Source organism: Sorex fumeus, unplaced genomic scaffold (genome assembly GCF_029834395.1).
Source record: "Sorex fumeus unplaced genomic scaffold, SorFum_2.1 ptg000026l, whole genome shotgun sequence".
Lineage (NCBI taxonomy): Eukaryota > Metazoa > Chordata > Mammalia > Eulipotyphla > Soricidae > Sorex > Sorex fumeus.
Window position 1 is genome coordinate 14,307,350 of NW_026606083.1, and position 24,735 is coordinate 14,332,084.

At 49.1% G+C, this 24,735-nt stretch overlaps 2 protein-coding genes and 1 non-coding gene across 4 annotated transcripts in view; 2 read left to right on the plus strand and 1 right to left on the minus strand.

Moving 5' to 3' along the window:
• Positions 1 to 24,735, minus strand: part of ST8SIA6 (ST8 alpha-N-acetyl-neuraminide alpha-2,8-sialyltransferase 6) — a 130,093-nt gene that overhangs the window by 80,874 nt on the left and 24,484 nt on the right. The window lies entirely within an intron of this gene.
• On the plus strand, positions 2,277 to 2,413 carry LOC130024119 (small nucleolar RNA SNORA70). Its single transcript, XR_008792562.1, has one exon. It is a non-coding gene; the product is annotated as a small nucleolar RNA SNORA70 (small nucleolar RNA).
• LOC130024020 (60S ribosomal protein L10-like) lies at positions 2,350 to 2,882 on the plus strand. Its single transcript, XM_056114633.1, has one exon. The coding sequence runs from the start codon at positions 2,475 to 2,477 to the stop codon at positions 2,775 to 2,777; it is 303 nt and encodes a 100-aa protein (XP_055970608.1). The 5' UTR covers positions 2,350 to 2,474; the 3' UTR covers positions 2,778 to 2,882.

A 24,735-nucleotide genomic window follows, 5' to 3' on the forward strand; every position in this document is an offset into this window, starting at 1 on the left:
TGGTAATTTCCAATCATTGACCAGTTCTCCTGGCCCATTTTCCCTGGTCTTAGATATGAGTTTCATACTTTTTTTAAATATCCCACAAACAAATGCAGTCATTCTCTATCAAGACAGGCATTTAAAAGTGCTCAATTGACTGACCCACATCCAAAAGAACAAAAGCTACCAGTTTTGGAGCGAATGTGGTGAGAAAGGGACCCTCCTTCACTGCTGGTGGGAATGCCAACTGGTTCAGCCCTTTTGGAAAACAGTATGGACGATTCTCAAAAAATTGGAAATTGAGCTCCCATTTGACCCAACAATACCACTCCTGGGAATATATCCCAGAGAGGCAAAAAAGTACAGTCAAAATGTACTTCTATGTTCATTGCTGCACTATTCACAATAGCCAAAATCTGGAAAAAACCCGAGTGCCTGAGAACAGATGACTGGTTAAAAAAACTTTGGTACATCTACACAATGGAGTATGATGCAGCTGTTAGAAAAGATGAAGTCATGAAATTTACATACAAGTGGTTCTACGTGGAAAGTATCATGCTAAGTGAAATGAGCCAGAAAGAGAGGGACAGACATAGAAAGACTGCACTCATCTGGGAAATATAAAGTAACAGAATAGGGTTGAACACCCAAGAATAGTTGAGATAAGTACCAGGAGGTCTGCTCCATGGCTTGCAAGCTGGCAGCACATGCTGGGGGAAAAGGCAGCTCAGATAGAGAAGGGAACACAAAGTAAATGATGTTTGGAGGACTCGCTCGGGATGCGAGATGCGTGCTGAAAGTAGACTATAGACCGAACATGATGGCCACTCAATACCTCTCTTGCAAACTACAACACCCTAAAGGAAAGACTGAGCAAAAGATGCCCTGCCACAGAGGTAGGGTGGGGTGGGTGGATGGGGTGGGGGGTGGGAGAGCTACTGAGATCATTGGTGGTGAAGAATGGGCACTGGTGGAGGGATGGGTACTAGATCATTGAATAATTGAAACCCAAGCACGAAAGTTTGTAAGTCTACAACGGTTTCACTAATAAAAACAAATAATTAAAAAATAAAATAAAAGTGCTCAATTATTTGAACACTGACTCAATTTCGGGGAGTCTACTACTGGGGCTCAAAAGGGCCCCTCGCAGGACCCTCAGATCCCCAGCAGGTGAGGATCCAAGACCCGGTGTCACTCAGTCTCTGCAGCGCAGGGCTGCTCAGGGCTTTGAGAGCTCCACCCTGTGATGCTCACGGAGCACATCATTCCTGGGACTGAATGGAGGGTGGCTGCAGGCAAGATATGTACCCGAACTTCTGAGCTGTCTCTCTTGCCCTCTCTTTTGTGAGCATCTCCCATACAATGCTCAGGACATTGGGAACAACCCCGGCTGGCAATATATCCTTACTCAATTTGGGAGGTCACAGCCAGCAGTGCCCAAAGATTACTGCTGGCTTGGACTCAGGAATCATGCCTGGCAGGGCTTCAAAGGGGGGATTGAATAGGGTCCCAGGGATTGAACCTGGGCCAGCCACATCCAAGGCAAATACCCTACCTGCTGGATTATCTCCCACCCCCCTAATTATTTTAATGTTAAATTTGGCCTATATAGTTTAACTCTTATAACCTGTAAGTCAATCCATAAGTCCTCTTTTGTAAGTTTGTTTTTCAGACTCATTTTTAGAGAAATTATTGGGCTTAAAAACAAGGAACCTCATATAGAGAACTGTAGGGGACTTTCTAAAAGCAAAGCAAAGTGAACCAAACAATGGTTCATGGGGCAGAATTAATGAGCATCAGAGCAGGAGAAATCTGAAACACTGGATGTTGGTGCCAGCACCAGGTATCAACATAAAGAAGCTGCCCAGTCAATGGGAGTCCTGGGAGTGGGGTCTTATAATATGAACACATGAGCAAAATCACAAGCTGAACACATTTCAGTTGTAAGTGAAACTCTAGCTGACTGCCATAACACTCAAAACTGGTGGGGTGGATGTTTCTACATCTCACACAGGATTCCTTGTGGAATTCACATTCCTGTTGTCAGAATAAAAATCAGTGGCAAAAAAAGAAATCCAGAAATTCTATCTAAATGTATGGGGGGGCCCATAAAACAAAATGAACAGAAGAATGTGTCACCAAGAGAAATAACAGCCAATAGCACATCTCCCTTGCTGTCAATGTTATGAATGTTAACTGAGACAAAAGACCTTGTTACAGAATTATAATCATCTCCAAGGTTCTGAAATGCACCTATGGACATCAGAATCCCAATCAATTAAGATTTTCCCCCGGTGCAGCCAATTAAGCCGACCGTGCTCTCTGCCCCGTGGGGCCCGGTGTGCAATGGCTGCCGACAGCGAGCAGCTCCTGGGTAGTGTACGCAGCCTGTGCCTTGTACGGGCTGTGAGAAGGGACCCTGGACACAGCCCTTTGTCCTGCTCGTTCCTGTCTGCTCTCACACTGGCCTCCATCTCAGGCTCCAAACAGGCATGCGGGGGGCCTTCGGAAAGCCCCAGGGCACGGTGGCCAGGGTACACATTGGCCAGGTCATCATGTCCATCCGCACCAAACTGCAGAACAAGGAGCATGTGATTGAGGCTCTCCGCCGGGCCAAGTTCAAGTTTCCTGGTCGTCAGAAAATCCACATCTCCAAGAAGTGGGGTTTTACCAAGTTTAATGCGGATGAGTTTGAAGACATGGTAGCGGAGAAGCGACTCATCCCAGATGGTTGTGGCGTCAAATACATCCCCAACCGTGGGCCTCTGGACAAGTGGCGGGCACTGCACTCCTGAGAGCCTTGGAGCTGTGCCCTCCAGTCCCTGTTCCCCACCCCAGCACTCAAGCGCCCCATCCCACCCACCACAATAAAACCTGGTTCTTAATCAAAAAAAAAAAAAGATTTCCCCTTCCCTGAGCCCACCCAGAGTTAAGACTGTAGCACTGCACTGTAGCACTGTCCTCCCATTGTTCATTGATTTGCTCGAGTGGGCACCAGTAACGTCTTCATTGTGAGATGATTCCCAGTTGTAAGTGAAATCACAGCAGGGCACATTGTCAGCTGGAAAGTTGGATGAGAGATTAACACACGTTAATCAAGAGTTTAGTGTCCTGCCTCTGCCTCCCCAGCCGTCCTTGTTGTTACTGTTTTGGGCATATCCAATACGCCACGGGAAGCTTGCCAGGCTTTGCCGCGAGGACTGGATACTCTCGGTAATTTGCCAGGCTCTCCGAGAGGGGCAAAGGAATCGAACTAGGGTCCGAGGCGTGCAATGCAAATGCCCTACCCACTGTGCTATGGCTCCAGTCCCTGAGTAAGACAATGATGGAAAAATTATAAACAACTAGCACTTCTTCCAAGAGCAATCTCCTAGAGTCACCCATAAGTCCTGTTATACATTTCTGTCACTGACCTGATACCTATTACGAAGGGTGAACAGGGGCTGGTGAGAGACTTGACGGACTGAGCCCGTGCTTTGCATGCAGGAAGTCCCTATCCATACCCAAGCACTGCACAGTCCCTCACCATCACACACAGAAGTGATTCCAAACACAAAGCCAGGAAGAGCCTCTGGGCATCATTTGCCCTCCCAAAAAAAAAGAAAGAAAAAGAAACAAAGAAATGTGAAGAGACGAATGAATGAATGAATGAATGAATGAATGAAACCAATCTCAGGTACTGCAAAGCTGAACTCAGGGAAAGATTTTGGAAACAACCAGCCTGAAAAGTCAAATAAAATTCTAGGGGAAAAAAATCTTCAACAGGATAAATTAGAACCCACGGGATCTTCTGACGGGGTCTCTGATATTTGTAAGATTTACTTAACCTGAAGAACTGACTCTCCAGTCTTTCAGTTTTGTTGAGATTTTACAATACTTAAGATGGCGTCTAAATGTGCCCATTAATAGTGAATGAACGTGGGAGAGAGCTGGCTGGCCAGATTTACTGTGTTTAGGTAAACTGTAATTAGGAAGGGTAGTGAGCCAGTCCTCAGGGTCCTATCCATCGCAAAACCGAGCAATATAATATAATTACAGGCGAAATGCAACAAGAAAACAGCACCGAGTAACAATCCTTGAAGAGATGGAACACAATTACCCACATGTGGCACGGGGTCTAGCTCGGTGCAGTCAATTAAGTCTCCTTGCAGACATCGCAGGACGGCTGGGGAGGCGGAGGCAGGACACTGAACTCTTGATTAACGTGTGTTAATCTCCCATACAACTCTCCTATTCGCACTTTCCAGCTGACAATGTGCCCTGCTGTGATTTCACTTACAACTGGGAATCATCTGAATTGAGTGAAATCAGAGCTCCCTTGTCTGGCTAGTACTGGGGGCAGCGGGGTTGTTTGCTTGGCTTTCCTGCATGTGAACTTGGCAGCATCTGAACAGCCCCAGTTCATTCTCCACCTGATCTCTTCTCACCACTCAGGTTCTCTTTTCTAGCCACCTTCCAGCTTGCAGGCATTTTTTTTTTTTTTGTCCATTACCTCATTCCCTGTCCCATTTCCGGGAAAAAGGAGTCTTCATACATAGCTGAGTCCTCTGAATTCTTAGCGTATCCCAATCTACCAGGAACATAGTTGCATTTGCATCAGGTGACTCTATCATGGAATTTTTCCTGCCCTCATGCTGAGCCCCGATCGTCATTTTACTCAGGAGGCCTCAGTTTACACTTGCCAGCTGCTGTGAGTAGTCCTGCTTTGGGCTGGCCCATCCTCCATTTTTGATTCCCTGCAAATTTCTGGGCTTTTCTGATAAACAGGGAGTTAACAATTTTTCATCATAAAATTCTTCCCCAGAAGTTAAGCTTACAGGGAAGCTAAGATAATGGCCAACACCTGACACAGATGGCCAGCAAGACTCCAACTAGCCTGACCATCCCGCAGATTTCCTGTATCCCCTGTAACACAGAGGCCGGTTTTTCTGTAAAAAATCTCCCAAAAAGAGACATCATTAACTTAATACTCTACTAAGTTCCTCCCTACTTGGGGAATCTCTTTTTCTTTTGGACTTTCCAAAAAAATGTTTCTAATTTTCAACTCTGAGTCTGAGCATCTTATTCAATATTTTCATGGCAATGGCGAACAAAGACCCACCGCCTCGTCGGCCTTAGCTGCATCAATACCTTTAACAGAACTAAAGGGAACCCAGCTCTGTCTAGTGGGGGGCAGAGGCACAGGTTCTCCAGAGGTGCTCGGGCCTCTTTCGTCTTTCCTCATCCATGCTGACTGCCTACCCCACCCTCAACTTCTGGCCCCACACCCTCAAAGACATTAGCTTTTCCCACTTTTCATCCTGGAGCTTTCCTTTGGTCAGGATTTACCATGGCAATGCCCACTCTCCCGCAACCACAGTTGATTGTCATGGCAAGCCGATGCCTGGTGTCCACCCGGCCCCAATGGCCTCCCACAGGCCACCAGCTCCAGCTGCAGGCTGCCCCACACCAGGGTTCAGAGAGATCAGCAATCCAAACGTGAAAGATGCCCCAAAGTTTGGACAAGAAGGGGCTCCTCGAGCCCAAATGTGAATCTTTATTCCTGCATGAAGTGTCAGATTATCTGCTGCAGGGGAGGGGGAGGGGACTGACAAGTGACTGACAAAGGAGTCCTCAGTGAAGACAGATGGGTTCAGAATCTTTGGTTTAAGTATTAAAACCTCCTGGACACCAAAATGGCAGGATCAGTATGGCCTCTTGGGTGCACATATGCCTTGTCCTGCCTTCCACACACTGTCTACAAGGCCTTCATAGAAAAATGAGAGATAGAGAAGCAAAGGCAGCACCATGACAGGCTCATAAAGAAGCCAGAAGAAGCTAGGCCTAAGTTTGGGTTCCAGAATTCCTGGAATTGAGCACAGATACCTGGAATTGAGTCATGATTTCCCCGAAGTGAGAGAGCCATGGTGTGGTCCACTAAGGGTCACCAATCAGATGCAGATAGGGAAGCCTCCCCACCACCATATAACCCTTTTGTAACTCTTATGCAACCCTTATGTAACTCCAACTTATAACCAATCAGCTAAGTACAAGTAGTGAAAAGCCCTCAGACTTCGGCCAAAAGGGTGGTCCGCAAAAAGCCCCTGTTACATAATGTTACGGTATAAAAGCTCCTCACTTTTAGATTTGGGGCCGCTCGTTCTGAGAAGGCTGCCATTGTGTCCGATGAGCCAGATGAGAGCTCTAGCTTGAGCTAGCTGAGCTAGCCAGTAAAGACCCTTTGCTTATTGCATCACAACTTGTCTTCGTGTGATTTCTCTGGGGAGATCTCAGCCAGGTTTAACAAAAAGAGACTTGTAACCAGCCTAAATGCCTTTTAATCAAGAGAATCAAGGAGATCAATAGGTATGGGGCCCGTGCATTGTTATCCAACACACCTCTATTCAATTCTACCAAAATGTGAATACATTTTTTAAATCAAGAAACACAATATTCAGGATGATTATTTTTATTACAGTGGTGGGTTTTTTTTTCCTTAGGCAATGAATGCCTCCATCCAATTCAACTCCTTATTATCTTTTTCTTTTTTCAACCCTGCTATTTCTTTTCCAGTAATAACACATATATTTTTTGCTCAACTTTTAAAATCTCTTTATTAGGTACAATTGAATGTAATTTGGAATTTACAAGGCTTATCACATTCTCATTCTGCCTGAGCAACTCTGCATATAAAAAGTATAGGCTGCATATATTTATTCAGAGTTTCTAGAACTTCTTGCTTAAAATTTCTGAAATAAAAAAAATGATGGTTTGAGGACTGGAGATAGTATAGTGGCTAGGCACTTTCCTTGCATGTGGTAGACCCAGGGTCCATCCCTGGCACCCCATACAGTCCCCTGAGACCTGCCGGAATAATTCTTTTTTTTTTTTTGTCTTTTGGGTTACACCTGGTGGTGCACAGGGTTTATTCCTGATTCTGCACTCAGGAATTACTCCTGGAGGTGCTCAGGGGACTGTATGGGATTCTGGGAATCGAACTCGCATCAGCCAATATGCAAGGCAAACACCCTACCCGCTGTGCTATCGCTCCAGCCCCTGGAATGATTCTTGAGTGTAGAATGAGGAATAACCCCTGAGCACAGTTGGGCAGGGCCCAAAATACAAAACAAATGGTTCTTTTGTCTTTTCCACCCAGTCATTGCTGACATCTAAAAAACACCAAAAGCAATATTAATGCAGCACTCCCTCTAGAAATTTCTAACTTAGGGGCTATGGGGCATAAAAATACTGTTTTGCTCAGGGAGTTGATACAAAACTAAAGATAAACAGAATCAAAGATTTTTGATGCACTTATTCAACCATTTTGATTAACATGTGTTACTCTCCCATCGGCGCCAGGGGGCCAGTTGGTGGGTGTGACCCCCGCCTACTGGAATTTGGAGGCTCTGAGTGGAGGATGCTCAGCCCCAATCCGAGTAGGGTTGGAGATCTCGGCCCCGGAACCCACGTGGCTTTGTCCCTCTGCCAGTACCTTCCTGTGTGCGGAGAGTGGTCTCAGCGTGGTGGTGGCTGGTCCTGGAGGTCTTCAGCTGCCGGAGCCCTGGTCGGGGCGGGGAGGAAAGCTCAACCCGCTCCCCTCCAAGGGGCCCCGGCGAGGACAGCCAGGCGCGGGGGCAGGAGACTGCACTGTTCTCTTCCGGGAGCTGGTTTTTATAGTCTCTGAGTCTTGGCCGTTGATGGGATTACACAGCGCCAGTCTCCTGCCCCCGCGCCTGGCTGTCCTCGCTGGGGCCCCTTGGAGGGGAGCGGGTTGAGCTTTCCTCCCCGCCCCGACCAGGGCTCCGGCAGCCGAAGACCTCCAGGACCAGCCACCACCACGCTGAGACCACTCTCCGCACACAGGAAGGTACTGGCAGAGGGACAAAGCCACACGGGTTCCGGGGCTGAGATCTCCAAGTCTACTCGGATTGGGGCTGAGCATCCTCCACTCAGATCCTCCAAATTCCAGTAGGCGGGGGTCACACCCACCAACTGGCCCCCTGGCGCCGTGTAATCCCATCAACGGCCAAGACTCAGAGACTATAAAAAAGAGCTCCCGGAACCGCACGGCCATCTTATTATGACATCTTATTATCTCATTCCTACTTTGGACAAACTGGCAGGCTACCGAATGTAGCCTGCCCACACGGCAGAGTCTGGCAAACTCCCCGTGGCATACCCAATATGCCAAATACCAGTAACAATGATGGGTCTCATTCTCCTAAAGAGCCTTGAATATAATCTCAGGGCTAGGATGGAGGAGACATTACTGGGGCCTGCTCGAGGCAATCGACGAATAACAGGATGATTTGTGATTTGTGATTTGACTCTCCCATCCAGATCTCCTATTCACACTTTCCAGATGACAATGTGCCGTTTGTGTTACTATAATCATTTACATATAATAATTTTGCTCATAGGTATGATGACCGTAGCGGAAAAACCTCACAAAATAAAAACTTATGATACCTGCCACATGCATATATTTATACATATATATAGGTATATATGGATCAGTATCAAGTTTCTTAAATTTTATGTATTAAGTTAACCAGGCAGATAACTGTCTTTATAGTTTTGTCTGTATCATCACTGGATCCTTGGAATAAACGTGTGAAATATTTTTATCACCGGTTTCAAGTAATGAATGTGCTTATTACTATCTTATGTTACTAATATAGCTGCTAATACCCCCTCCACTCCAATATTCACAGCCTTTCTTTACTTCCTTCACCCATGCCCTCAGCCCTCAAAAAATGCTCATTTGCTTGCCTCTCTGAGCTCTGTTGTTCTGGCCTGGCCAATTTGGAGTCCTGGATGTCCTCAGCACACTGCCATCTGGGCGTTCTCCCTCCAACCAGAGACTGAGGTAGGATTAGACTCACTGCTGGCTGCCGGCTCTTTAGAGTCAGCCCTGCCCCTTTCAAATGCGCCTTTAATGATCCCTGGCAAGCCTGCCATGCTTCCTTGATAAATCGCAAGCTCCCCTTTCAACTTCATTCCTGCCTTGCTCTGCTCTGCCCCCATCACCTCTACACCCACTCTGCTGGAGGGCTTCTCGAGCCCTTTCCTGGAAAACCAGGAGTCTGCAGAGGCAAACGCTTTGGGAGCCCTTTGCTGGCTCCAGCTCTGCGTGGCCTCCACAGCGTGGGTGGCATAGACACCGATATTCATTTGCTCACCATTCTGGTGGCTGGGAGGTGAAGATCAAGGGCCACTGTGACTTGTTTCTGGAGAGATCTCTCTTCTGGGCTTGCAGGCAGTCCCCTGCTCCCCGCGTCCTCATGTGGCTCCGTCTAAGTGTGCATGAGTGAATGCTCTGCCTCCTTTTCCGAGAATACCAGTCTCACCCTAGGGCCCCACTCACCTTCATTAATTACAGTCCCCTTGAGAGTCGGGGCTTCTGCATATGAATTTTGGCATGACCCAAGCCACTCCGTAAGTGTCCATCTTGTTCATCTCACCATGTGTTACAAGAGAAGAAATGTCCCTGCTCCCGCCAATTCACGAGTTCCCCCCCTGTTCCCTGAAGGGCCTATGTCCCCCTTCAGCACATCCCTTGCCTGCTCATCTCTTCCGATCGCAAACCAAGAACTAGTTCCCACCACCAAGATCCTAAGCACTCGGAAACACCTTCTTCCCTGGGGGCTGGAGCACCTGCCCTGCATATGGCCAGTCCAGGTTTGATCCCAGCACGTAGCTTTGCTCTGAGCCCTGCCAGAAGTAATCACTGAGAACAGAGCCAGCAGGAAGCCTTGGGCACTGCCGGGTGTGACCCGAAAACCAACAGGCTCCTCCTTGAGCTCTTCCCCATCTCCCAGACTATCTTTCATGTTTCTCCCTTCCTCTGAAGCGTGATTGGAAATCACTACCTCCCCCACCCCCGGGGCCTCCACCACTGACTGGCTCATCAGACAACTCAAGACCCCCAAAACTGCTTCCTCCAGCTTCTCAACACCCGCCACTTCTATTCCCCAGCAGTGACTCTGTGGAGCCTCTTTCTTCCTCTCCCCGGCGCTCAGCAGCATGGACCCACCCAAGCACTAACTCCCCTGAAAACGACCCCTGTCTGGCCGACACTGGTTGTCCAGGGCCGTCGAGGCCTCTTTCAAGCCTCTACATCTCCCACTGCCCCAGCGTGGGCGCTTGGTGCTTCTTTCTTGTTCCAGTTCTTTCCAGGGATAAGTGATCTCCCCCTGGTCTCTGACTATAAACATGGGACTGTTAAACCGAAAGTATTACTTCAAATAAGGAAGAGGGACCACTCTTGTGATGCAAAAGCAAGGGATTTTATTAATAGCTCGAGCTAGGGTCCCAGTCCACACCGAATCAGCAGCTTCCAAGACAAGGACCCCAACTCCAGTTCAGAGGGAGTAATATAGCATGTGGTTACATAAGCTCCTCATTCTTCCTGCTTAACAAAAGTCTCCTGCCCCTGTGCCTGGCTGTCCTCACTGGGGCCCCTTGGAGGGTGGCGGGTTGAGTTTTCCTCCTCGCCCCGAGCAGAGCCCCGGAAGCTGAAGACCTCCGGAACCCAGCCACAGCCATGCTCAAGACCACTCTCCACATGCTTGGACAAACCTCACACCATGAAGGAACCGGCAAAGGAACCCAGGTGTTTGGGACCCATGGCTGAGATCTCCAAGCCTGTTTGGGTTGGGACTGGGCCTCCTCCACCCAGATCCCCCATCTTCCAGTAGCTAGACAGTTACACCCACCAACTGCCCCGATGCTGTGTAATCCCATCAATGGCAAGACCCAAAAACTATAAAACCAAGCTCCCGGAAGCACGCGTCTGCATTCGAGGCTGTGTGACCTCTTATTGTCTAGTTCTTGCTCTCGGAGAACCAGGCAGGCTACTGAGAGAATCCTGACCACACAGCAGAGTCTGGCAGGTTCCCTGTGGCGTATTCGATATGCCAAAACCCAGTAACAATGATGGGTCTCATTCCCCTGACCCTGAAAGAGCCTCCAATGTGGCACTTGCTAAAATCTCAGGACTAGGACATATGGAGACGTTACTGGTGCCTGCTCGAGGAAATGACAGCAATACAGTGATGACAGTGATACAGTGAACAAAAGACAATTTCTGACACTAGTCATTGCTGATAAGGCACATGGTAACTGAGCCCACTTGGGTCCAGGAACTTTCCAGGTGGGGTCAGGTTGGCTAGTTATGCTTTGTTTGATTTTTTTGGAAACCGAAACTGTTTCAGTTCCAGGAACTGAACCTGAGGCCTAACTGATTTTTCTCATTTCTGCTGCCTGTCATGGCGCTGTCATTGCTTATGGTGTGGCTCATTTCTTCAGCATCACGATTTCCCTGTGTGTTCCGTGTGGCTTTCCCTTCTGTCTTGTGCTCCCCAGAAGCCCTCTCACTGCTCTGCTCCCAATTCCGCTCCGATGCCCAAAAGTGGAAGATCCGACCCACAGCCCTTCTCCTCCTCCCGGGCCCAGGCTTCTGCCTGTCAGCAGGCAGGGCTGAAGCCAGAGACCCTCCTCCTAGCACTCTCCCCTCCTCACCTCTCCCCTGCAGGTCCTGCTGGTCTTCCCCCTGCAAATGCCCTTGCCTTTGTTTCTTTCTTGTCTGGTCCATGGCCACAGCGGCTCCAGACCAGGCTTTCTGCCTCCCTCTTGTGTCTCCGCCATCCCTTCACCACACAACTTCCAGAAGGATCTTTTTAGAAACCAGTATCCAAGCCACAGGGTGCAATTCTTCCTGCGATTTCTGAGCAACTCAGTTTAAAGACCCTAGAGAATTCTCGCAGAGGCTTGGATTGATTCCTCTTCCCAGCTCCCTCCCTCTGCGACCACCCCTGTGCACAGGTTCCAAGCTCAGGCCTCTGTCCCTCTGTCCCTCTGCCTTGTGCTGTGCCAAACCCTGCCAGGAGTGATCCCTGAACTCACATGAAGGCTCCTTGAGGAGACTCTCCTGCCTTCTGAAAGCCCCCTGGTCCCCATCTCCTTCACACTCCTTACCCTAGAGAGCCCCCAAAGCACAGCGCTGGGCAGTCTCCTTGGGTATTTCCAGAGTCACGCCTGCAGCGGCACCCCACAAAAATGCACTGCCAGAATGACATTGATCACAGACTGTCTCCCTCCTCCTGGCTGTCAGGACACATCCATAATTGCCTCCTGCCAGTCCTCCGTCTGTCCCCACACCATCCATCTTCCCAGGAGCATGTCTCGGCCAGCCCGGACACAGCTCTTTGTCCATTAGAGCCAGACACTTGACAGAATTAGAGGAGGAAGAAAGAGCTGAAAGGCTTAGGAAGAGCCAGGCCTGGAGAAATTGGTTGTCAGTAAATAATAATAATAATAATAATAATAATAATAATAATAAAGAACCAAGAAGTGCAGGAGGAAAGTGGGTCGGGGCGAGGGAGGCCTGAGAAGGGAGAGAAAAATCCACATGTTTTAGGTGGCAGCAAGATCTCTTTTTGTGTTTGTCAAATTGGAGTTTCTAGATGCTGCGGGGGGAGAGAGATCTGAGAGGTGTGAATGAGGTTGGAATGGCAGAGTGAGGTGGCAGAGAGGAACTGATTATGTGTCTGAAGAGAAAGGGAAAAGGTCTTTGGCACCCAAGACCAGCCTGGGGTAAAGCTACAAGGGCCGCAGTTTCAAGGGGAGTGCAGGGATAGGAAGAATCAAACGTTCTGGGGTCAGAGAGAGTACAAGCGTTGATGTTCTTGCCTTGCCCAAAGCCACCCCTGATTCAACCTCTGGCCCTACATTCAAAGCCCCAAACCCTGCCAGGAGTGATCCCTGAGCACAGAGCCAAGAGTAAGTCCTGAGCACTGCTGGGTGGGTTCCCCAAACCAGAACAAGAAACAGGAAAGAAAGAAACTGCAGTTCTGAGCTTGAGATTTGATCACAATCAAGGGCCTCAGAAGAGATCAAGGGCAGACTGAGACATAGGCTTCTCCCTCCCGCAGGCTGGCTGGGTACCCCCCAACCCCCTCCCAGCCAGCTTCTCCCCAAACAAAGCACCTCAGGGAACAAGGCACACCTTTCCTGAGGGTCCTGTGAAAGATTGCGAGGAGTGGGCATCAGAGCCTGCACTCCTTGGCCTTTACCCTGAGAGCAGCATTTCTGGCTACTTGCCAAAGCCCTGGGGTACACTCACCACCTGCCACCAGGGTCCGCAGGCCCTGCTGGGTGAGGGGTCTGGGCCAGATCATTGTTCCCCATGGAGAAGCTGGGAAGAACCAAGAGTCCCAGCGGAAGCGAGAGCTTGGGTGGGTGGGGGGGCAGAAGCCAGGGTCAGACCCTCACCCCACAAGCCTCCTGAGTACGAATGACCACAAGAAGAGTGGGAGAGACCCCGGGCACCACCAGGGCTGGCCGCAGAAAAAAAAAAAGAAGAGTCAGTTCTGAAGGCTCCTCCCTGCAAGGAACAGCGCCCCAACACCCTCCTTTTAGCTCCTCTGGCTTGAACGAACAGGGAGCACGTGGTCTCCCCACTTCTCTCATCTGTGCTTGAGAGCATCTCAAGGGCTCTGCCCCATTTTCCCACTGGGGGAGTCTTCTGCTTTGGTTTTTAGGGTCACACCAGGTGACGCTCAGGGGTAACTCCTGGCTCTGCACTCAGGGACCCTATGGGATGCTGAGCATCAAACCCAGGTCGACCAAATGCAAGGAAAATACACTACTTCCTATACTATCACTCCAGACTCCCCCCCCCACCACTAGTTTTTTTAAATTTTTTTTTATTGAATCACTGTGAGATAGACCCTTACAAAGCTGTTCATGATTGGATTTGAGTCATACAGTGTTCCAACACTCATCCCTCCCCCAGTGTACGTTTCCCAGCACCAGTGTCCCCAGGTTCTCTCCCATCACACCCCCATACCCTGCATGTCTCTACAGCAGGTACTTTTCTTCTCTCTCTCCCTCTCTCCCTCCCTCTGTCTCTTTGTTCTTTCTCTGTCTGTTTCTCTCTCTCTCTCTCTCTCTCTCTCTCTCTCTCTCTCTCTCTCTCTCTCTTCCCCCGCCCCCCACCACTGGGTAAGTCCTAAGTCAACATGTACTTTCTGAATACGGTACAGATGAGGGAGTATTTTTTTAATAATTTTTTTAAAATTAAATTAATTCATGATCAAGGATCACCTCCAAGTGTGAGGGCTCTGCCAGGCTCTGGAAGAGTGCATGTGGGTCTGGGAACTGGGAGGGGTTGGGATGGGGGGGTGAAGGTCACTCCCGGCCATGGGAGCCATGCCCGAACTGGACCCCTGTTCCCATGAGCAGCATCAGCCTGTGGGGCACAGAGACCCTGAGGGAGAACTTTTGCAGCCAATGAGGGGAGACATTAGCACCTGGACAGGTAAAGGAAGCAGTGGTACACCCTGGAGCCCTCCTTCCCAACTGGGCATTCACCCCGTTTCTCAGCTGCTGTATCCCAGGCTCCTGGCCCCCAAATGGTTCAGGAAATGATCCCCAAAGCTGGGCGCACCCTCCCTCTGACCCAGAAAGGCTCAAGCTCTTTGTCTCCACTGGTGTTGGTTCTTGGGTGCCCTGGCAGCCCCCAGGGGCCCTGGCCTAGCACCCCAATGCAGCAACCCCAAAGTCTGATTTCTCCTGCCGGGGCGCTCTCTCTCTCTCTCTCTCGCTCTCTCTCTCTCTCTCTTCTCTCTCTTCTTCCTCAGAATCCGTCCTAATAATCTGCCCACACACCAGTCTGCATCCCACAGAAAGTGAGGAGCAGGAATTTGAATTTATCCATGTTTCACATTGGTATGCAAAAGAAAGACAAGAAATCATGTCTCTCAGCCATCCAATTAACTAAACCTGAACGAACAGATTCAAGAACGCATACAAAGTTAGGCCAACTCTTCAGCAGGATTCTGCTTCTTTGAAGAAACATTTACCATGGTGTCTATGGCCCCCCAGGTGAAAAGAAAGTAAGTGGAAAAATATATCAATATTCAGTAAATGCATCCTTTGTACAGTAGTTCTCTGATTCCATTATGGATTCTCCAGTATTTTATTCTCCATCATTATAGAATCTAGAGCGTCGCGGGCTCTCTCTTCCAGCCTGCCTTCGCGCCTGAACATGTACCTCACTGATCCCTGTTTCTCTGCTTGCTTATTTCCACTCTGAAGAAGGCTGTGTTCTTGTCTGGAACACCTAGCCCCCCCCCACCCCTTTCTCTCCTCTCATATCTTTCTATGCAAGTTTTGTTCAGTAAAAGTGACCTTGATACACACACACGCACACACGCAAAACAACCAAAACTTTAAACATATCAAGAATTTCTATCTTAAGAGAAGGGAGCACCAAATAAAGGGTGTTGGGAGGATCCTCCCAGAATGGGAGATACATGCTGAAAGTAGACTATAGACCGAATATGATTGCCACCCAATGCCTCTTTTGCAAACCACAACACCCAGAAGGAGAGAGAGAACAAAAGGGAAAAAGGGAATGCCCTGCCACAGAGGCAGGGTGGGATGGGAGGTGGGAGGGATACTGGGATCAGTGGTGGTGGAGAATGAGCATTGGTGGAGGGATGGGTACTCGATCACTGTATAACTGAAACCCAAGCACAAAAATATGTAAGTCTACAACTGGGCTGGAGCGATAGCACAGCGGTAGGGCATTCGCCTTACAAGCGGCCAACATGGCTGACCCAAGTTCGATTCCTCCGCCCCTCTCGGAGAGCCCGGCAAGCTACCGAGAGTATTCGATATGCCAAACACAGTAACAACAAAGTCTCCAATGGAGACGTTACTGGGCCCGCTCGAGCAAATCGACCTTTACCTTACAACTGTACCTCATGGTGTTTCACTAATAAAATTTTTTTTAAAAAAGAATTTCTACCAATAGCACAGCGGGTAGGGCGTTCGCCTTACAAGCGGCCAACATGGCCGACCCGAGTTCGATTCCTCTGCCCCTCTTGGAGAGCCCGGCAAGCTACCGAGAGTATTGGATATGCCAGACACAGTAACAACAAAGTCCAATGGAGACGTTACTGGGCCCGCTCGAGCAAATCGACGATCAACGGGAGGGCCTTTACCTTTACCTTTACCTTAAATTTAGATATTTTGATTAGAATTTCTATCTGGTCAAAGAGTTCTGTTTTTTCGTTTGTTTGTTTGTTTTTTGCTTTTCAGGCTGGAGCAATAGCACAGCCAGTAGGGCATTTGCCTTGCACGTGGTCAACCTGGGTTCAATTCCTCCATCCCTCTCGGAGAGCCCAGCAAGCTACTGAGAGTATCCTGCCCACACGGCAAAGCCTGGCAAGCTCCCCGTGGCGTATTCCCTACGCCAAAAACAGTAACAACAAGTATAACAATGGAGACATTACTGGTGCCCGCTAGAGCAAATCAATGAACAACGGGAAGACAGTGTTACAGTGCTTTTGGGTCACACCCAGCAATGCTCAGGGGTTCCTCCTGGCTCGGCACTCAGGAATCACTCCTGGTGGTGCTCAGGGGACCATATGGGATGCTGGGAATTGAACCCGGGTTGGCCGCATGCAAGGAAAATGCCCTACCCACTGTGCTATTGCTCCAGCCCCTGGTCAAAGAGTTCTGAACAATATTTAATGCCTCGTCTCACTTTTATTTTATTTTTGGATTGGGGCCACACTCGCTGTGCTCAGGGTTTACTCCTGACTCTGTGCTCAGAGCTCACTCCTGGACATCTTAAAGAATGTGGTACCAGGGATCATATCAGGGTTGTCGATATGTACAAAAACGTCCTACTCATTGTACTAGTCTGCCTCTCATTTCACTTTTATAAAGAGATCATCGATCTTCAAGCCAAGAGAAATAACGTCAAAACAGATCTGACATTATTTAAAAACAAAAAATTTAAAAGCATTGGGAAGAAGGTCACACTTCAAATAATCAATCAGGGGCTGACAAGATAGCACAGTGGGTAGGACACTTGCCTCCCACACAGTTGACCTGGGTTCGATCCCCGGCATTCCATATGGTCCCCCAAGCACCTCCAGGAATTATCACTGAGTGCAGAGCCAGGAATCACCCCAAGCATTGCTGAGTGTGGCCCCAAACAAACAAAACCCCAAAATAAATTTTAAAAATATACATATCATTCAAGGGACAGGATGTGACACAGATGTCAGAGCAATCTGAGGCATGAACAGAACCCTGGGGTGGGTCCCAGCACTGCCAGAAGCACACTCTACACCATATTAAAAAAGAGATGGAGAAGAAAGAAAAATCAATTTGAAGAAGAAGACAATTCTTTAAAATGTCTGTGAAATATCATTTTTAATCTCCGTGATATTGAATTTCTGCCCTGAGTTATCGTTTTCTCTAAAGAAAGTCCCGCCAGTGATTAAGGGTGTTTTATGGGACAGAATTTAGCAAGTCAGAGGCAATTACTGTGAATCAGAAAGACAAAATTTGTACATCTCTCTCTGTCTTCCCACAATACCCAGCCATACCCAGCTCCCCTTCACCAAATGGCGGTCAACAACCACTTCCTTCATTAGCTGTGCTAATGTACTGCAAACAGAGCCTTAAATAACTCTGCTCCTTCTTGCCACCTCCCAGGGCTGACTGGCTAAAATGCAGCGGTGTTGCTATGGCTCACGGCACATTGATTAATCAGGTAATACGCATGCTGAACAGTGAAACAGACTATAAATATGTGTGTGTGTATGTGTGTGTGTGTTGCTAATTGTTGGGGAAACTGTTGATCTTCTACTTTAAAGGCAAAGCTATTACCTGTATCTTTCTAGCCAGTGCTACTTCTAAGATGATCTAAAAGACCCGAGTTTCATGGTTTCAATACCCACTCAAGTCAGCTTCATTTCCTCCCCCAAATTCAACAAGTACCGGATGTAGGATGTGGGCTGATGCAGAGAAAGGAATGCTAACACATATAAACATGGTTCTGTTGGGTAGACTAGACTGACGAGGGACATTGGTGATTTCTCTTTGAATAGAACCAATTGGAAAGTGCTGAGAATCCCTTCCAACACGGGGAATCAACATGTGGAGGCAGACTATTGCTGTTCCCTTAATGGCAACAATCACACACACGTTCCTGATGCCTTCTGCTGCCAAACTTACAAACAAGTAGAGAGAAATATTGAAACTGCACCGAAGCAGCCGCCTGTTACCAATTTCCATCGCAGAAAATAAGCAGGCAGAAGGCTGGGCCTCTGGCTGTCTTTCCAACTGCCCAGAATCATGTCCTCCTGGGAAACCTCAAATCCTGCAGGTGGCTGTCTGTGGAGCTGAAGGATGCTTGCAGAGTTGCCTGTTCACTTTGGAGTCCTAGAACTTCACACGGCTGTAGGTCTGCCCGAAAATATGCTCCTCCGGGAACAACCTGGCTGTCAGTGGCCCCACGCAGTTCCCTGGATGGAGCATGCTCCCTTCCAGGTGCTCCAAACAGCCTCTTAAATAAATGAACCATCATCTCCACACTTCAGCGGCTTCCTCCTTTCCCTTCCAGCTTGTTGGGCACATTGTTCTCCAGACTCCCTGACATTCCCTCCTGCTACCACCCCACCAGAGAACACAATAGCAGAGGCCCTCCCCCAACTCCCCAACTATCTGAGAGACACTGGGAAAGGACACAGTCCACCTTCCTTTTTGTTCTGAAAACACAGAAATAGATCAAATGTTCAGGCACATTTGGACACCTGGGATGGGTCCCAACATTTGGAAGCAAGAATCTTCAGGGGGATCTTTTAAAAATATATTTTTTTATGAAAGCACCATGATTTACAACATTATTGATGTTGTTAATGATTTATAAGTTTTAGACATCAAATGACCCACCACCTGTGCCAACTCTCTCCACCAGATCCCCCCACCCCCACCCCTCCCCAGCCTATCACCTTGACAGGCATTTTTTTTTTTTTTTTGCTTTTTGGATCACACCCGGCGATACACAGAGGTTACTCTTGGCTCATGCATTCAGGAATTACTCCTGGCAGTGCTCAGGGGACCATATAGGATGCTGGGAACCGAAGCTGGGTTGGCCACGTGCAAGGCAAACACCCTATCTGCTGTGCTATTGCTCCAGCCCCAACTGTCACATTTAGGTTGCTTGTTGTCATTTGGATGTCAGGTTCTCAGTGTTGCCGGCTACCTTCCGTTATCTTAGCTTGCACACATCTTTATAACCTCCACAGCACTCTGTGCAAATTCTGCTTCTGCCTGCATCTGCCGGCGTCTCGTTGCCACAAATAACCACATTTCAGTCCTGCCTGAAGTGGAGTATCCAGGGGAGGGTAGGCCCAGGGAGTTCCTGCTCCCTCTCCATAAGACAGACACTGGTGCTGGGAAACGGACACTGGGGGAGGGATGGGTGTCAGAACACGGGACATCTGAAATCTAATCGTGAGCAGCTTTGTAAGGGTCTAGTTCAGGGATTCAATTTTTTAAAAAGATAATAAATAAATAAATAAATAAATAATAAAATGCTTTTTCAAAGAAAGTGCTGAGAGTGTCCTCATGCGGGTAGGCTGAGGAGGGCCGCTGGGTGCGCATTTGTCACATGCTGTCTCAGGGGGCACTTTCTCCCCCTGACTCAGAGGGAGGCGGGCTCCAAAGGGGGCAATAGGGAGATGGGCCTCAGGGTCCCTCTTTCTGGGCAGCAACGGTGCCCTGGTCTGTGGGTGAGGAGGTGCCTGGGGGTTGGTCCCTTCATTCTTTAGCCCTCTGGTCCAGCCAGAGTCCGTGGTTGCCTTTGCACACTGCCTAGTGTCTCGGCCTTGTGCAGATCCCCATGCTCCCAAAACGAGGGTGACCTGGCAGGCCATACCCTGGAAGGGGTCCTGGGACTCAAGAGGCATCTGCCACCGAAGAAGGAACAAGTCTGAGGGAGTGGGGGCACACAGGAACAAGCATGTTCCCTGGCCAGGAATCCAGGAGTCTCCGCAGAAACCGGCCTGCAAACCCTCGGCATGAACCAGAGTCCAGCGTCCATGCGTGGAGTCAGGGGTCCAGACAGAGCCCAGTGTCCTATAAGGATTCACGGCAACGCCTGGAAGTCCTCCTGCAAGGACAGGAATGTGCAAGGCCATCTCCTTCCCGCAGCTACTCTTTCAAGCCCTACCAAGGCCGTTTCTAGGATCCCTTTCCCCTATAAGCCATGTCCCCATCAGCGCCTAGGCGTGTGCTCTGTTTCTGTGTGGATTTCTCTGAGGTGCCATCTATGTCCCGGGTCTTCTGAGGGGGCCTCAGCACCAGCCCTGCCCAGTCCTCTGTCCCAGGCTTCACCAGAAGACGAGTACAGGGCAGCAGGGCTCCTCCCTTGAGTCTGACGGTGGATCTCGCCCCCAAGCCGCCGGGGTGAGGGCTGGAACTGTTCTCCGTAGATCTCCAAGTAACCGAAGATGCGGCTCTCTGAAGGCCGAGAAAGAAACCTCCACATGGGGAGTTCCTTTCCAAGGACCCAAGGCCCCTGAGAAAGACTCCAGAAGTCACGCTTCCTCCTTAGCTAAGGGTCCACACAGCACAGCAGGCCCGGCAGGAGTGGGGGTGCGGGGGGCTCAGGAGTCCCCAACACCTGCACGGACCCATCTACTGCCCCCCTCTGGCACCCCTGTGGCTCTGTCTTCCAGAATCCATGGAGCGGCTAGAGCCCAGGCAGGCAGCAAGGAGGGGAAATCCAAGTGGACGAGATCCTGGCGGGCGAAAGAGCTGGAAGATGAGATGACGCTAAAAGGGGGTCCTGGGGTGGGGCTCATGGAGAAAGGGGCCTCTTGGTTTCCTGAATTTGACACTGGACCCCAGGGGACAGGTAACTACCACAGGGGGCAGGAAGATGTAGAGTGGGTGGATTGTGAAGACAAGTTTCCAAGTATGGGGGTACACCAAGGCTGAAGATGGTTGGGGGGGGAGAGGCGGGAAGTACCCCAGCAGGAAAACTCCGTCCTCCCGCCCCCCTGCAGCCAGGGTAGCTGGGAGCGGATGATGCATATGCACTTTTCAGCTGATCCCAGAATCCACGGCAGATGGGTGTCAGAGTGAGAGCTGCTTAATGGCCCAAGGAAGCAGCTGTGAAAGATGGTGCACGGAGCACCCCCACCCTGCACCGTTCCGGCTCCTTCGGGGACGCCAGAAACTGACAAACATTCTACAGCTGGAAAGAACTCATCACAACCTCGGCCTCTCCTGAGGGAGACAGGGAGACAGAGACAGAGACAGAGACAGAGACAGAGACAGAGACAGAGACAGAGACAGAGAAGGTACTTGCTTTAATAATCACTGGACACTGGTGGCAAAAAGCAGGACAGGACATCATTGACTCATTTGTAAGGCTGCATAGCTTTCTATTCGACTATTTAAAATCAAATAAATTCTAATTATAGCTGACTTCCTGAAATTCCACATTGTAAACCAATGGCACATCAGTGGAAAACAAAAAGTTGTAAGTGGTAGCAAAAATGTTTACTATATATTTCTTTTATTTCTGCTTTCTTCTCAGTGCCTGTTAAAAATGATTTTCAGTGACTGAAAGAGATGCAAATCCCTAAGAGCAAAGAGATTAGGAGAAAAGACAAAATATAAGAGAGTTTGAAGCAATCTTGGGAAGATGAAAAGGAGAGGGATGACCTATAATTAGCTGCCTGAGACAAACGAAGCTCTAAGTAAGGGGCCTGTGGAGGAAAGGGCAGTAAGAATCATAAGAGCCGGGGAGCATCTTCTACCTATGGAACCCCAGGGAACAGAGCAGGGCCGGCTACCACAGGGACACCCCGAGTCCTCTCCAGCCCTCCCCTGCACGTCAGTGAGGCCCCGACCTTCGGTCTCTGGAGAAAAGGAGTTGAGAGAAAGTTTCATTTTAAAGATGTTCAAGGCAGGGGATCCAGACAGGGCTAGGAGGGAAAGGAAAGGCACTGCTTAAGCCTGGGTTCAGTCCCTGACAATGGGGCGGGGGTGGGGTGGGGAGCGCTTTCTAGGGCATATGGGTTTAATAGCACAGATTATCAATGGAAAAGAAGGGCAGGCGAAGTACCGCAGTGGAGGGGATGTTAGCATAGCGCGTTGCTGTGTCCGGTGCAAGGGGCCTGAGCTCTCTTCCTAGTGGCCTCTTGGAATGCTGACCACCTTGTTTAGTTCCAGGTCAGGGGTTGGAATCTCCTCTGGAAAGGGGGACAAAATAGGTCAGTCGCGTAAGAAGCAAGTCAGGAGCCTGGCCTGGAGTGATGAGAGTACAGTGGGGAGGGCGCTGGCCCTACAGGAGGCCACCCAGCGGGTATCCCATATGGTTCCCCTGACACCACCAGGAGGGATCCCTGAGTACAGAGCCAGGAGTCAGCTCTGAGCACTGCTGAGTATGACCCCCCCACAAACAAAAACAAGAAAGAACCTTTTATCTTTGTTTCTGGATACTCAAAAAATAGCCTGGTTAACTGTAGGGAGGAGGAAGATATAGGGAGGGGAGAGAGAGAGAGAGAGAGAGAGAGAGAGAGAGAGAGAGAGAGAGAGAGAGAGAGAGAGAGAGAAGACAGAGAGAGAGAGAGAGAGAGAGAGAGAGACACTGGTCACAGCCAAATGAGGGAATGAATGCCCTCAGGACTTGCTGTCTGCAGCTGCATCTGAATAGCTCCAGACAAAAACACTAGAAACTAGAAGACAGCAGAGTTAGAGCTTCAGGATTTTAAATGCATGAGAAGTATGAGAATTCCATGCAACAATTATATACTAAGCTCAACTCAGAAAGTGGGAAGAGAGACGAAGACTTTTTAAGACATGAAGTTGTTTCAGTGAGTTTACGGTGAGGATTTTTTTTCTGGGTTTTTTTGTTTTTTTTGTTTTTTTTTGCTTTTTCCAAAATCTATTGGAGGTTTGCCCACCAAAAAGGAGGGAGCATGCAGGGATAAAGAAGCTCAGAATCCGGCAACAGGAGCCAGAAATTAAGGGAGAAACTAAGGGAATTCCCATAATTTCACTGAGGCCAGAGGCTGAGCCAGGAACTGATTCTGATAGGAGCAAGACAGGGAGTTTTAGAAAAAGAAATTGAACTGACAGATTATCTGACTATTACATTGTATTGAGTATGAATTTTATAGCCCATTGCAGAGGGTAACAAAAATTTTTACAGTAATTCACAAAACCAAGCAAATAAACCTTAACCAAGAAAAAAAACACTCAGCAAAAACCTGTGCTTATGTGTGTCGAAAAGTTTTCCCTAATGTGGATGCTTGGGGGCCGCCAAGACAACCTTCAGGGGGTGACAGGATTAATAAAGTGTGAAGTGTGGCACATTCAACCACACAGCATGATTCAGTGCTGAAAAGAAACGAGCTCCCAAGTCCTGACAAGAACTAGAGGAAACACAAACGCATGTGACTCAAAGAAGTCCACTGAAACGGGGGGTACAGAAATGCCGCCAACTCGTGACATCCTGTAAAAAGTGACAGGGGAGAGAGAGACAGGAGTCATCATCAGCTGGTTCTTTTGGGGTGAGGGACAAGCAAAAGAAGCACAGGCGGAGCCCAGAGGAGAAGCCCTGTGTAACTGTGTGGCTTCATACCTGTGTTCAAACACTCAGGTCCAAGCGTGAACCCTACTGTCTGCCAGGGAATCTAGGTGATGGCCATGCAGAGCGCAGGTGACCACAACCAATGTCTTATTATTTGGGAGACCAAGAGTGGGCAGCTTGCATCTGTGGGCGTCTTCAGGACGCCTCTGTTGTGTCCTCTCCATGTTGTTATTTTACCCCCAGCCCCGTATCACGCCCCCCCCCAACACACACACACACACACACACACACACACACACACACACACACAAAGAAACCAAGAAAAACCAAATAGGAGATCTAATTTTGGTCAACACTCAGGTAAGTTGTGACAACTCATCAGGTAAACTGCCTATAGAACTTGTTTCAATACAAGCAGACCTGTATCAGGCAAGCAGGGAGAAGGAAGTGTGAAGATGTGTGTGTGTGTGTGTGTGTGTGTGTGTGTGTGTCCTCCTTTTCGTTTTTTTTTTTTTGGCTTTTGGGGTCATACCTGGAGATGCACAGGGATTGGTTACTCCTGGCTCTGCACTCAGGAATTACTCCTGGCAGTGCTCAGGGGACCATATGGGATACTGGAAATAGAACCCAGGTTGGCCGCTTGCAAGGCAATCGCCCTACCCGCTGTTCTATCTCCGGGGCCCCTATGGTTCTATTCTTATCATTAATAACTGCAAAGGCCACACACAGATCAGAAGGAGGCAGACCTTCCCTTGTGTGTTCTGTCGTGGGACAATCAGTGATTCCCCGTGTCCTGGATTGAAAGTTGAGTACCTTGGATGTGCTCATGGCATCTTTCTGCCCACCTAGAGTAGGGCACACATCACACCTGGCCCCTCAAATACAAACACTGAGACTTCAACCCACATGTGGTAGTACTGGAGGTGGGGGCTTGGGAAGTGATTGGGGGGGGGGGGGTTAGACAAGGGCATGAGGATAGAGCCCATAAGACAGATTTTGCTGGACAGGGAGACAGCTCAACACCCCCTTGCATCCCCAAGACTCAAGATTTAAGCACTTCCTGTTTCTTTTCCAAATCCATCCACCTGAATCTCATGGACTAGACTCAGGCTCATCCTTTAAAAAAAAAAAAAAGATTTTTTTTCCCTTTTTTTTCCTTCTGGAGGGGATCCACATGGGGGCCAGAGGAACTCTGTGAGCTGCATACAAGGCAAAAGCCTTCCCCAGTATATTCCTCTGGCCCATGGGAGGTCTTAGGATTGGCTTCTCCACTTCTCATTCCTTCCCCTCTGCCAACACAGTGTGCACACAGGGAGAGGAGGTTCGCGATCGACACCCCCAAACATACAGAGACTGAT